The sequence below is a fragment of the Megalops cyprinoides genome, chromosome 20, assembly GCF_013368585.1.
Source record: "Megalops cyprinoides isolate fMegCyp1 chromosome 20, fMegCyp1.pri, whole genome shotgun sequence".
NCBI lineage: Eukaryota > Metazoa > Chordata > Actinopteri > Elopiformes > Megalopidae > Megalops > Megalops cyprinoides.
The window spans coordinates 27,261,485-27,273,597 of NC_050602.1; the positions used below are offsets into that span (position 1 = coordinate 27,261,485).

At 46.8% G+C, this 12,113-nt stretch overlaps 1 protein-coding gene across 1 annotated transcript; it reads left to right on the forward strand.

Moving 5' to 3' along the window:
* Nucleotides 1–896: 896 nt before the first annotated feature.
* crsp7 (cofactor required for Sp1 transcriptional activation, subunit 7) lies at nt 897–11,644 on the forward strand. Its single transcript, XM_036554403.1, has 3 exons — nt 897–1,214; nt 8,730–8,804; nt 8,898–11,644. Exons 1-3 carry the CDS (start codon nt 1,143–1,145, stop codon nt 10,500–10,502), a joined length of 1,752 nt encoding a protein of 583 aa, XP_036410296.1. The 5' UTR covers nt 897–1,142; the 3' UTR covers nt 10,503–11,644.
* Nucleotides 11,645–12,113: the final 469 nt, after the last annotated feature.

Below are 12,113 nucleotides of genomic sequence, written 5' to 3' on the forward strand. Positions count from 1 at the left end.
CCCTGCACAAGAGTACGGTGCGAGTTTACGGAGAACAAAGCCCGTATGGAGAAGTACTGATCACATATGAGTAACATGAAAATATAACGTCAAAAACCTGCTCATTAAATGTGTATGTTGTAGAATATAACATATATATATATATAAGGATTATGTGTTTTTGAGTAATGATTTAAAAAGTAAAGTTAGTTGCACTGAATTGCCGGAGCCTTTGAGGAGGACAAGGATAGGCTATTTTGTCGGGTTTAAGAAAAACCGTAGCTATATGGCAACATTTTCTTGCTTGTAAAACAAACGTCACAATGTTTTTAAATCTAAAATCAAAGCACTGTTGTGGTAGTTCTGAATTTCGAGAGGCAACTGTAGGCTACCTATAGTTCGTAGCGCAAATTTCGTAAAGGGGTTTACGTTTTTGACCACCATTTCTACCTAATCTACAGTATTCTGGTTATCTCCTTTTGAAGATGGATTTCTCAGATGCATCGTCCTAAATAGCCTACCCTCAAAGATTTCCTTTGTTGGAAAAACTGCCATTGTGGTTAGGCAATTAACTACGCCGGGAAATGATAGAAATAATTTGTAAAGTCTAGCTGTCTCATCCATATCCATTAAGTGTAAGAACTGGCGTCGCAGAACGCCGCTAAATTTTATTTTGACATTGGTTACCTACATACACAGTGCGTTTGCAAAATGAAACCCCAGCCAGTAGAACGCATATGACCGCAGGTTGTTTAACTGAGCTACCCTACCGCCTCACGCTACTGTCCATATACCGGAGGTCAGCGCACGCCGCACACTGACAGATGTCTACGTGATGATGTCATGAGTGACGCCACGACGTCTTGCGTGCTGTCATTCCCAGCATGCATCGCGCAGGGCATATTGCTCCAGTTTATTTCAGGGAGCTGTTGAGTTTGGCGAGCGCCCGGAGAGGCAGTCAAACACAACCGCAATCGGAGCTCCATCTTCCGGGGATATACACTTACAAACAAATGAACAGAAAAGCACCATAGAAAAAAAAACATGCGGCTTCAACTCCGAGCACATCTCCCAAAAGGCCAGTGAGTGTCTACCAAGTCACCCACCCCGTCTCTTCGGAGGATTCCCCCCTCCCCCGCCCGCCGACCCGCACCGACCAGGCAATGACAGCGGCCTCGGCAACCCCGCAGCAGATGAGAGACCGGCTGCTGCAGGCCATCGATAGCCACAGCAATGTGAGTAGCCGATGGGCCTGCCTCTGCTAGCATTAGCCGCTCGGTCCGTCACTTCCTGTTGCTAGCTAAACTATATCAACACATAACTAGGCAACTATCCATAACCAGCCATCACGATAGCTAGCCAGCAGCTAGCAGGCTAGCGAGTTAGCTAGCTGTGTAGCCCAGAGAGATCCTGCATCTATACGGGTACACACACGCACGCACTGCCGCCGGCCTCCCATAATTTTATGTTAGGGTTAGCTCCATGAAGTTCCTGGGGAGACTACGGTGCCAGACAGCGCAGCTGACCCCCTACAGCTTCCTGATTAAAAGCTTTTGACAGTTTGTGGCCTGCGCTGCAAGTTGCGCGTTGGTTTGTTAGCTAATAGTTAGCCACTATCTGTGCTCCTTAGTTTTGTAGCCCGTTGTCAAGTCCATGCTATTTGGCCAGAAGCCACAACAACAATATATTTGCTCTCATTGACATGTCGGCTATAATTATGGCTATGCCGTTTTAGCTAGCTAGCTCGCAGTGCAGATGGACAGGTACAAGTTTGTGTAGTTATTGCGGTGGGTTATCCTCTTAATTTACACCAGTTTGGCACACGCTAGCGAAGTAATCCACACCATGTATCTAAATAACCGGCTAACTCGCTTCGAGGTGGTTCTCCTAATGACATGTCGCATGTGAGCAAAGGGGCAAGCTAAAGTAAGCTAGCCAAGTTCACTCTCAAACACTACACACGCATGGAAAGCTGGGTAATGAAAGGTGTATTTGGTATTAATCAGCGTTCTTTAACCATTGGCTAGCTGTCTGGTTTCTATTCAAACAACAAGATAACTCGTGAACTACTCGTAAGGTAAGAACTTAGCTAGCCACATACCAAGCTGTGTAGTTAGTCCATTAGCCAGCTAAATGTCTTTACAGTAGCTTGCTGGCTGTCTTTCTAACCACATATAGCAAGGGATTAAATTGTTTGCTAGAATTGGCTATTTAGCTAGCTAGTCATCTACCGGAACCTTGACCTCCGCTTCGTCACATGGCCTCAGTTAGGTAGCTAATTGGTATCTAACTAGTAGGGTTTAACATTTAACGATAGCTGGCTAGCTAGCTACTTCTGTTCGGTAACCACTGCTGGGAGTCGTTAGCTGGCTAAATGCTAAGTGAGTCAGGTAGCTAGCTAGCGGTTTAACAGTCTCACCACCCTCCTAACTTTTTAAAGTAACAGTTAGCCACATTAAACTTTTTGCATCGAGATCGACGCGTTCAAACCCGGCGAGCGTTCATACGAGAGCCCGAGGCTGCGGCCCAGTAGATGGAGTTTATTTGCTAATTAGCCAGGAAACGGACAGGAGTGCTTTTCTTTACGGCCTAGCTGGCTAACTAGTCTCGCTAAACTTTAAACTTTTTTGTACTCGTTGTACAAGTTCGAAGCTTTCGTCGACATACAGTTTTTAGATCTAGGTTGCTATACTTCTTTGACCAAGAAATGTTCCCCTTTTTCAATGGCAGAGTAATAAAAATGTCCAGTACAGCAGCCAGGGAAGCGGCTAACTAGCTGATGACAGACATCTCAGCTGCTAGCTGCTAGCTTTGTGCTGGGGAACCCTAGCTAGCCGGTTAGCTAATTCTAAATGTGTAACAAGTGTAGTTTCTGTCAAAAAGAATGAAGCAAAAAGTTTGCCACCTACGTTGGTAGCAAGGCACTTTGGTGATGTTTTGCTCATCATTACATTAATCCCCGGTTTGTCGAATTTTCTATTTTCTGCAATAACTTATTGAAATGCATATACGAGATTTTTTGTTGTAACTTTAAGCAGTGGTGCTTTTAAGGGGGAATGTTTTGGGATTGCCATTTAAGGCGATGCGTTTGGTAAAGGTGTCGTGCGTGGAGCTCTCCTATTGACATGGGTATCTGTTCATTAACTTTCACACGGGGACCCGTGGCCTACTTGAAGTGAATCAGCTTTATAAGGTAACAAATATAATCAAAACAAAATATTATTCGACACGTTTGTTTGTGGGGAGGTTGCTTGGAAAGGTTTCGAACGCCTCAAATAGACGCGTTGGCAGTCGTCCTGAGGTTTGTGAAAGTAATCGTATCGGCTCCTCTTATTTGTCTTTATAACAGACTTTTATTTAAGTGTGTAAAATAAAAGATGTAAAAAGTACAGTTGCTGTTTACCTACAAAGGTACGTTTGCACACTTTCGGGAAGACGACTTGTAGACCGTTTCCTCGGCGTTCGCTCATTTCTCGCTCAGCACGACCAAACCCAAAACGGGATTTTCAGCACGTAAACCCGGTTACAATTACACAGGTTTTCAGGGGGTTTCCTTTGAAAGTGATCTTCCGGCTAGCTTTCATATCAATATTTATCTGATGTCAACACTACTGATCGCACCAAGTATGTGCTGCAGTACACAGCTAATTTAAAATAACCCTCACATACCATTTTGTGTTGGTTTAAGTCTAAGTGTGAAATTTGTTTAGCAAAAGAGCAGACCCACAGGCCAGAAAATGACACATCTTACATTGATTCATTTAAACCGCATATGAGGATCATTCTTACTAACCTCTTCAAAAAGTTCAATAGAGGGATCACTCAGATGGCACTCGGTGAAATAGTCTTGATACTTGAGTGAGTAAACTAACGGAGCCCCACTGTAGACGCCTCCTGTTGTCTTAATTCTGAGTTGACTTGATACCTAAATCCCTGGTTGAAGCAGTGCTGTTTTCATTGGGAAATTCCTGCAGTGCAGGTATCCTCTTAGTAACAGAAGCTGGACTATTCCATTTTAGTTTAGTGTTTTAGTTCAGTGTGTAAATCTTGCCTGAATGACATGTCTGTTCCCCTGGCATGGCTCTGTCATGGTTCTCTTGCTGAACAAGTTTTGCGTGCGGGGAGGCCTGCTGGGCTGTTTCAGAAGGCTGAGCTGTCTCATAGTTATTGCATGTGTGTGTGTGTCTGATGGCAGTGAATAGTATACATGAAGTAGTTATGGACAGATACGGGAGAAGCTGGGTAAAATGGTGGTCTGGTGGGCAGGGGAGAGTGACAGCTTGTTACTCTGCTGTGACATGTTTGTTTGAGGCTGTACTGTTCATTGCAGGGTGAGGGGTTTACATCGTATTTTATGTTATAATTCATAAGTTTTAAGTTAACTCATGGTAGTTCAAGTAGGTCTATATTTTGAACAGCAACTCGTTGGGGTAAAGAAAAAGAACTATTAATAGGCGAGGTAAATAAAAATATAAAATTATTTAACAAAACCCACCCCAGCACAGTTCATCCAGAGTACCCCTGATGACATTCCAAGTGCCCCCAGATTTACGATTACCCCACTGTGGGACGTGCACGCTAAACCAGTCAGCACACAACTGTGCGTTTGTTGCATAATAGCTCGTCTCCCTTGGAAACCCTTATACCGTAAATACCGGTGAAGGTGTGCCCAAAAAAGACGTGCACAAATGCATGCACACACACACACACCTACTGCAACATACAAGGACTTTGACTTAGCATGTTGCCGAGATATAGAAAGAGTTATTACGGGGGGTCTTTGGCACTCAGTCTGTATATTTATTTTGGTTTTATTCACCTACCTGTGAGAGGGTTTCTGTCCTTCTTGAAGAATTGCAGTGTTTGCTTCAGCTTGATTGCTGAAGGTTTTGAGCCTTGGAGTTACTGGTTAGCATGAAGAGACAGGTATGTGAGTGCTGGTGTTGACTGTAGGAAGCAGGAACATGACACCCTGTGACCTAGAGACAAGGCAAAGCCTTTCTCAGAAACGTGCAGTAGGAAGCAAGTGCTTCCTTTGCAGGCAAAGGGGAAAAAAGTGTGTCCCTGTTTTGAATGTCAATCTGAAGAGTTGCTCTCAACTTGTGCCGGTAGAGCTGTTGCTTATCAGTCTCAGTAATTTGAACCACTGCCCTTGATAGTAAAGAGCCGTAGTTGAAACCAGGGCAGTAGTGGTTTCTTGCCATTTGAATTCTAGCCGTTGATGATTGATTCTTTATTACATGTTTGAGAATAATCTTTTTTTTTCTGAACTTTGCCATGGCAATTTGAGTGCTGAGTTCGACCTGTAGTTCTGTGTTTTGCAAAATACTCCCAAAAAAGGAAACAAAGAGATGTATGTTGAGTCAGTAGAGGTCAAAGGTCAGTTGAGGACTGCTGTGTGACTCTGTCTCTCTGTGCGAGTCTGTGCGCGTGCATATATGATATGAGGTGTATTAGTAGTCTGAAGGCCACCAGCTGTCCTGGGCTGCAGTGGTTCAGGTAAACCTGGCCTGTGTAAGAAACGTCAGAATGAGTTCAGGTGTTTTTCCTCTGCCCGTGGGAGAGCTGTGCACCCACTGCACCTGCTCCGGACTGCAGCTCACCTCTGCATAGCTCCACACTGCACCTGCCCTCTATTCCATGTATAGTGAATGTTTGACTACACTGATGCGGTGTACGTTTGTGATGTAAGTGCACTACATCAGTTGTGACTCTTGTGCATTGTGAACGTGCCGAGCTCTGTAGAGAGTCCTGGCAGTGCAGTCTGACGTGTTTCAGTGTGAGTCATAGAGGGGTCTCCTATGATGTGCTTAAAATCTGTAAGTGCTCCTTTTATACAGAGCTGCTGTAGAGGAAAGTTGGCTTCGGGGAAACTGTTCTCTGTTGGCTCTTATGTGTGCACTCTGCTTCTAGCAGTCTTGCGTGTCTGGGACTATTTGGCTCATATAAGTGGCAGATTCTTTAAAACAGAGTTTTAATGAAGGGCAGAAATGGGAGTTTGTTACTCAGTTACTCAGAAATGTCCCCAAGTAGCCATGTTCTAAGTTCAGAACAAAATGTATTTGGTCTGCTCAGTATTTTTTATAATCCTTTATGAAATAAAATAAAAATTACATGCCTCATTAATTATTTGAAAGTCACCATTTGAACTGGTGATGCTGAGCAAGCTGTTAAGCTACAAACATAATCATCTTAATATTAATTTTAATCTCAGTAATAATTTTCAAACACATGGCATGAATTATATTTGAGTGTGTCTGATAATGGATGCTGTTGTGTGGTCTCTGTTTACATCTATTTCCATGATGTGATGCCCTGGTAGGTCTCAGTTGTTTATGGGATGGCAGACGGTGCCGCTGTGGAATGTGCAGTTTCTCAGCTGCATGCATTTCCCTGGTCTTAAGACTATCATAAGACTCATAATGGCGGCATATTTCATCTTCAGAAAGCATCTCTCTTTTTCCTGCCATCACGGCTGGCATCCCGGCACAACTACGCCACTTTTCTCAAAATATTTTGTGTGTCTGGACGCCTTGGCAATTAGCAGGAGATAAGAGAGACACTATTCAAATACTAACAGCTTTTTTTCCATCAGTTATTTGCACTCCGTTGAGTCTGGTATTACATGTTGTCAGTGAGCTCAAAGCAATCAGGCAGATTGCATGATTCTTACAAGCACAGATTTTAGTAGAAATGATTCTGTCCCAGTGTTTTGATCACTCTGTGCAATTGATTCTTTTATTTCTTAGAACACTGTCTTTGCTAGTCTGAATTTTGTTCTCCAACTTGATGCAACTTCACCCAAGTGTTCGTAGTTCTTACTGTGTTTTTATGCTTTACTTCAAAGACTACTTAGACACTTCAACATGCACTAATAACACTTGGAGAAGTTTATAGACATTATTGTATCTGTAGTTGTACTCATGAAATTTAAAGGCATATGCCTTTGTTTCTGTCTTATCATTCATAACAATTTCCTCAATTTTGCCAAAAAATGTTTACCATCATATTTTAGTGAATTCACATCAAAGCTATAACCTAAATAAGGGGTACAGCTGGGAGACTCTGGGTTGTGTCGTTACAGCAGGGCTAAAATTGGGGGCCCTTGTGGTGACCCCTCACAGCTGAGAGTGAGAGTGATCTTCCTGAAGGGTCAGAAAGAGGCTCACCTCACATGGGTCAGGCATATGTTCTCTATGAGTTTGAGTTCAACTATATAAGCATAAGCATAAGCATAAGCCAGATAAGTACTATACAGTGGCTTTATCATAACAGGTTTTTAGATATTTTCTGCAAATGTAAGTGCTTTCATAGGTTTAATGATTATATCCCATTTCATTAAACTGCAGAACATTTGAGTGCCTGTGGTGTTGTGGCAGGTGATTGGTCAAACCAGACAGTGTAAGTGAAAGGTGATAGGTTACACCTGACAGTTTCAGAGCGCAAGGTAACTGAAATGGGCCTGCTCTTCTCAAGCCGCACAGCGCTGTACGAGCGTTTCCCACACAGTCATGAATGGCTCCGTTTGTGCAGCAGTGGCTGAAGTGTGTATTTTTAGCATTCGTGCTGTCACTGATGAGAGACTCTGAAATGGAGGCTCTACCACCTGCTTGACTCTGTAAGGTCTGCAGAGAGACACAGGGCTCTGAGCCCCTCCTGTGAATGCTCAGTCCTCCTTCACACCCGGGCTCTGAGCCCCTCCTGTGAATGCTCAGTCCTCCTTCACACCCGGGCTCTGAGCCCCTCCTGTGAATGCTCAGTCTCCTTCACACCCGGGCTCTGAGCCCCTCCTGTGAATGCTCAGTCTCCTTCACACCCGGGCTCTGAGCCCCTCCTGTGAATGCTCAGTCTCCTTCACACCCGGGCTCTGAGCCCCTCCTGTGAATGCTCAGTCCTCCTTCACAACCCCCCTCACACACCTTCAGTCATTTCAGGATGTGTGATTGCTGTTATTAGAAACTCACTAACAGAGTAGTTTTTGCTTAATGACTTTTCCACACAAATGAAGTGAATTGAATGAAATAATAAAAAGTGGCCCACCCACGGCTGTCTGTCTGTCTGTCTGTCTCTCTCTGTGTCTGTGAGTTCAGTTGAGTGTGTCAGGTCCCAGTTCATTATCAAACAGATTTTCAGCAGTTCCTTTTCAAAAAAACATATAGCAATAAAATCAGTGTAATTATGCTAAAAAAAGTGTCTGTGCATTTCATTCTGATTCTGAATATCCTGCTCACATATCCATTTGGGGTGGTGCCAGAGTTTTTGCTTTATGAATATTTTAAATAAATAATTCACTGAATTTGTTTACTGCCAAATTTGATTCACACACTGGAGTGAGGCTTATTCTCTGCTGATTCGTGTAAATGGCTTGATGTCAATGAAAAATTTGCATCCATGTAGATTAGTGTGCTTTTCCTCCCTGATGCTTTTGTACGGCTGCATCTGACGTGAGTGTACTGTGCCTGCATCGCTTTATTAGATGGAAATTGTCCTGTCAGTGAGCTTTTAGTGAAGACACTCTGATTCTGACCTGCAGCAGTATGTCTGTATGAGAACTTGAAAAACTGTTCCGTTTCTGCCTGCATTATGATCTTTGTGAATTCGAGCTGAAGTGTTTCATGTGTTTGGTTTATATGTAGCAGTTGTGACGGCACTGTAATGTTGGTTCGGCTGTTTGTAACTCTGACGGTTCAGCTCTTCCTGTGTTAACGGTCTCTCACTCTCTTGTGGTTTGTTCGTTTTGCTTCCAGCAGATCCGCAACATGGTGGCTGTCTTAGAGGTGATTTCCAGCTTGGAAAAGTACCCCATCACCAAAGAAGCACTGGAGGTAAGATGCAGTGCGGAGCACGGTCACAGATATTAGGAGCAGTGCACATTTTTTTATTTTTGTTCCTTAATTTTCTCTTTTTAACCCTGTCAGGAAACGCGATTGGGGAAGCTGATTAATGACGTGAGGAAGAAGACGAAGGATGAAGACCTTGCCAAACGTGCCAAGAAGCTTCTGCGGAACTGGCAGAAGCTCATCGAGCCGGGTCAGCCTGAGGCCACGCCCAGGGGGGCGGGGGGAGCTCTGGGCTCAGCCAATGGCGGCGCTCACCCGTGCCGGGCGGACGCCACCCCCCCTGCGCTCTCCCCGGCGGGAAAGCCGGCCCCCGAGCTGAAGAGCAGGAACGACGTGCACAACACCTACTCGCCCAAGGCGGAGAAATCGAGCAGCCGCAAGCGCAAGGGCGAGGCACGGGACACCGGCGTGCCACCCAAAATCCCCAAAACCGCCGCCTACGAGCACACGCACAACTCCACCCCTCCGCCCACCAACGGCATCGGGGGCAGTCCGGAGACGCCCCCCGTGCCGCCGGAGGCGGACGGCTTCCTGCCGCCGGAGCGGGGCCGGCCGGAGCACCTGGAGAACGACAAGCACGGCAGGATCCCCATCAACGCAGTGCGGCCGCACCCCAGCTCCCCCGGGCTCCGCCCGCCCTCCACGTCCTCCCTGCTAAAGACTGCCGTCCTGCAGCAGCACGCCAAAATGGAGGAGGCGGGGGGAGGGGGGCCGTACCAGCCCCGGAGCCCCCGCTGTGCCTCCTTCAGCCCCCGCAGCAGCAAGCCAGAGGCGGCGGCCAGGTCTCCCACCAGCTACGCGCCCAAAGGGACTCTGCCGAGCCCGTGCGCAAGCTCGCGGCTGGCAGACGGCTCCACCCGCGTTCCCTCGCCCTCCGCGTCGCCGGGGCGGGACGGGCACGGAGACTCCGCCCCCCAGCACAGCGCTGGCACGCCACCTGCCCCGCCCCTGCACCAGGGCTCCCCGCACGCATCGGAGTGCGCAGAGGCGCTCGGGCGGGGCCTGCCCTCCGAGGCCAGGCCGGAGAGCGACGGTGCCACCTCTGGCTCGGAGGGCAAGAGGCGGAAGAAAAAGTACCGGCCCAGGGACTACACGGTGAACCTGGGCGGCCAGGCGGTGGAGGAGAGGACCAAACCGGTGCGCTTAAAAGAGCGCAGGCTGACCTTTGACCCCGTGACGGGGCAGATCAAGCCCCTCACTCACAAGGAGTCGTACCAGGAGGAGGAGCCTCCTGGGCCGGTGCTGCCGGAGCCTCGGACAGAGCCCCCGCCCGGAGCCCCCCTCCCCAGCCCCTTCCAGCAGACCAACTGGAAGGAGCTCTCCAGGAACGAGATCATCCAGTTCTACCTGAACCTGCAGAGCAACGTGCTCACCTCGTCGGGGGCGCAGACCCCCGGCGCGCACTTTTTCATGACCGAGTACCTGAAACGGGAGGAGCACAACATCAAAGAGGCCAGAAAGACGCACGTTCTGGTCCCGGACAGCTCTGGGGCGGACCTGCCGGGCGTCAGCCGTGAGCTGACGCCCGACGACCTCCACAGGATAAGTAATGAGCACTGGGCGGGCGTCAACGGCTGCTATGACACCAAGGGCAACTGGTACGACTGGACGCAGTGCATATCCTTAGACCCTCATGGGGACGAGAGCAAACTCAGTATCCTGCCGTACGTCTGCCTGGACTGACGACCCGCTCAACCTTCCCGCTTTCCTCTCCGCTGAAGGAGGAGCAGGTTTGTGGGCGGGGCCCAGCATGGAGGAGAGGGCGGGGCTGCTGATGCTCTCCCCGTCACCCCCCCAGTGAGGGGGGGGGGCCTCTTTCTTCCAGGGGCCGGAGGGGCTGATCTGTTGAATTCTTCCAGCTAAATTATCGTAGGAAAGAGAGGGCCCTGTGTGGAGAGCCATTCCCAGCCAGGGAGCGCAGGGCTGGGATGAGGGCTACCTGGCCCCCCCACGGCCAGTGGCCAGGCGTATCCGTGGAGATGCTGAAAGGTTAAATGTTAAAGCACGGTCCGCCGCAGGTAAGGGTTGACCTTGTCCAGAACGTGAAAGACGAGATCTCGCGTGGCCGTTACAAACAGCTTTACATGGCACAAAAAATAAATAAAATTTCCTTCTCATGTATGCATCTTATTTATTTGACTTTATTTTTCTTTGTTTTGGAAATTTACAAAAACAAGACGTGCAAAAACTGTAGAGCTGTTGTTTGCATCACACTTTCTGTTTGAAGAGGCATACCCATGTTTTGCACATGTTCTTTCTCACAATCAATGGGTTGGCTAATGTGGTAGCTCCCAGCATTCCACGCTGCATCCCACCACCCCTGACCTTTCACCTTTCAACTTTCTCATGACCTTCCTCATGTGATGCCATGCATCTCCACACCAAATTCTCACTACTCTCAAAATGAGAATCTGCAAAAAGAGTCTATTTTTAAACACAAAAGAACATGTATTTTTTAAATCTGCCTTTTTTCCTTCTGATTGGTAGATACTGTATGATGAAAGGTTCTTCCTTCTCTGCCCGTTTCCCCTTCCTTCCTGGCCAGGAAAACAGGACAAACGAATGAAATGGTTCAAAATGGCCGAACAGAGGGTGCTACTACATTGCAACTATTGTACTGTGAGAACAAGAAAACTAAAAAGTTTGTATGCTGGAATTATACTTGTTACCATTCCTTTAGATATTGTTTGCCTTATGGAAATCCATCACGACACAATTTTTTTGTTGCAAAATTAAAAAGAGCCTTAGTGAATGTACAGGAATTAGACTTCTGTGTCCAGTTGGTCCAGAAGGGAATAACTTTGCTATTTGGTCCTTTTTACATGGACGCGTTGTGATATAAATGTGTAAATAAAAAAAAAATGCACAAAATCTTTGCCCGTTTGTATGTCAATACACGTTTCCCACAGTCCAATTCGAGCCTTCCCTCGTGGCTCTGAACCCTCTTTCACAGGTGCAGACGCGGTGTTTGTCGTACTGTAATGGTGATGTGATGCACTCTCTGCGGATATACTACACTCTTGCTCCCTAAGCCCTTAAATCCTTCACAGTGTCCTTATCTCAGAACCTTGAGATCAAAGAGCTCAAATCTCACTGTCCTTGTAAAGTCATGAACGGTTGCCCAAAGAAAATATTTGCCGAAAAGTGGTTTTATTATTTTTGCCTTTACAGTGAGTGTAAAACACTTTGTAAGTAAAATCAAGCTATTGAATTTGCAATTTGGTGTAGTGAGAAATTGCCAATAAGGCCTGTCTCTGACTATTGTAACAAAAGTAAAACTTGCATATGCCTTAA

What these genes read in the sequence shown, in the direction of transcription:
- crsp7 (XM_036554403.1), top strand. Translation starts at nt 1,143, where the DNA reads ATGACAGCGGCCTCGGCAACCCCGCAGCAGATGAGAGACCGGCTGCTG. An exon ending in CCATCGATAGCCACAGCAAT is followed by an intron (nt 1,215 to 8,729) that starts GTGAGTAGCCGA and finishes TGCTTCCAGCAG; the next exon opens with ATCCGCAACATGGTGGCTGT. An exon ending in TCACCAAAGAAGCACTGGAG is followed by an intron (nt 8,805 to 8,897) that starts GTAAGATGCAGT and finishes TAACCCTGTCAG; the next exon opens with GAAACGCGATTGGGGAAGCT.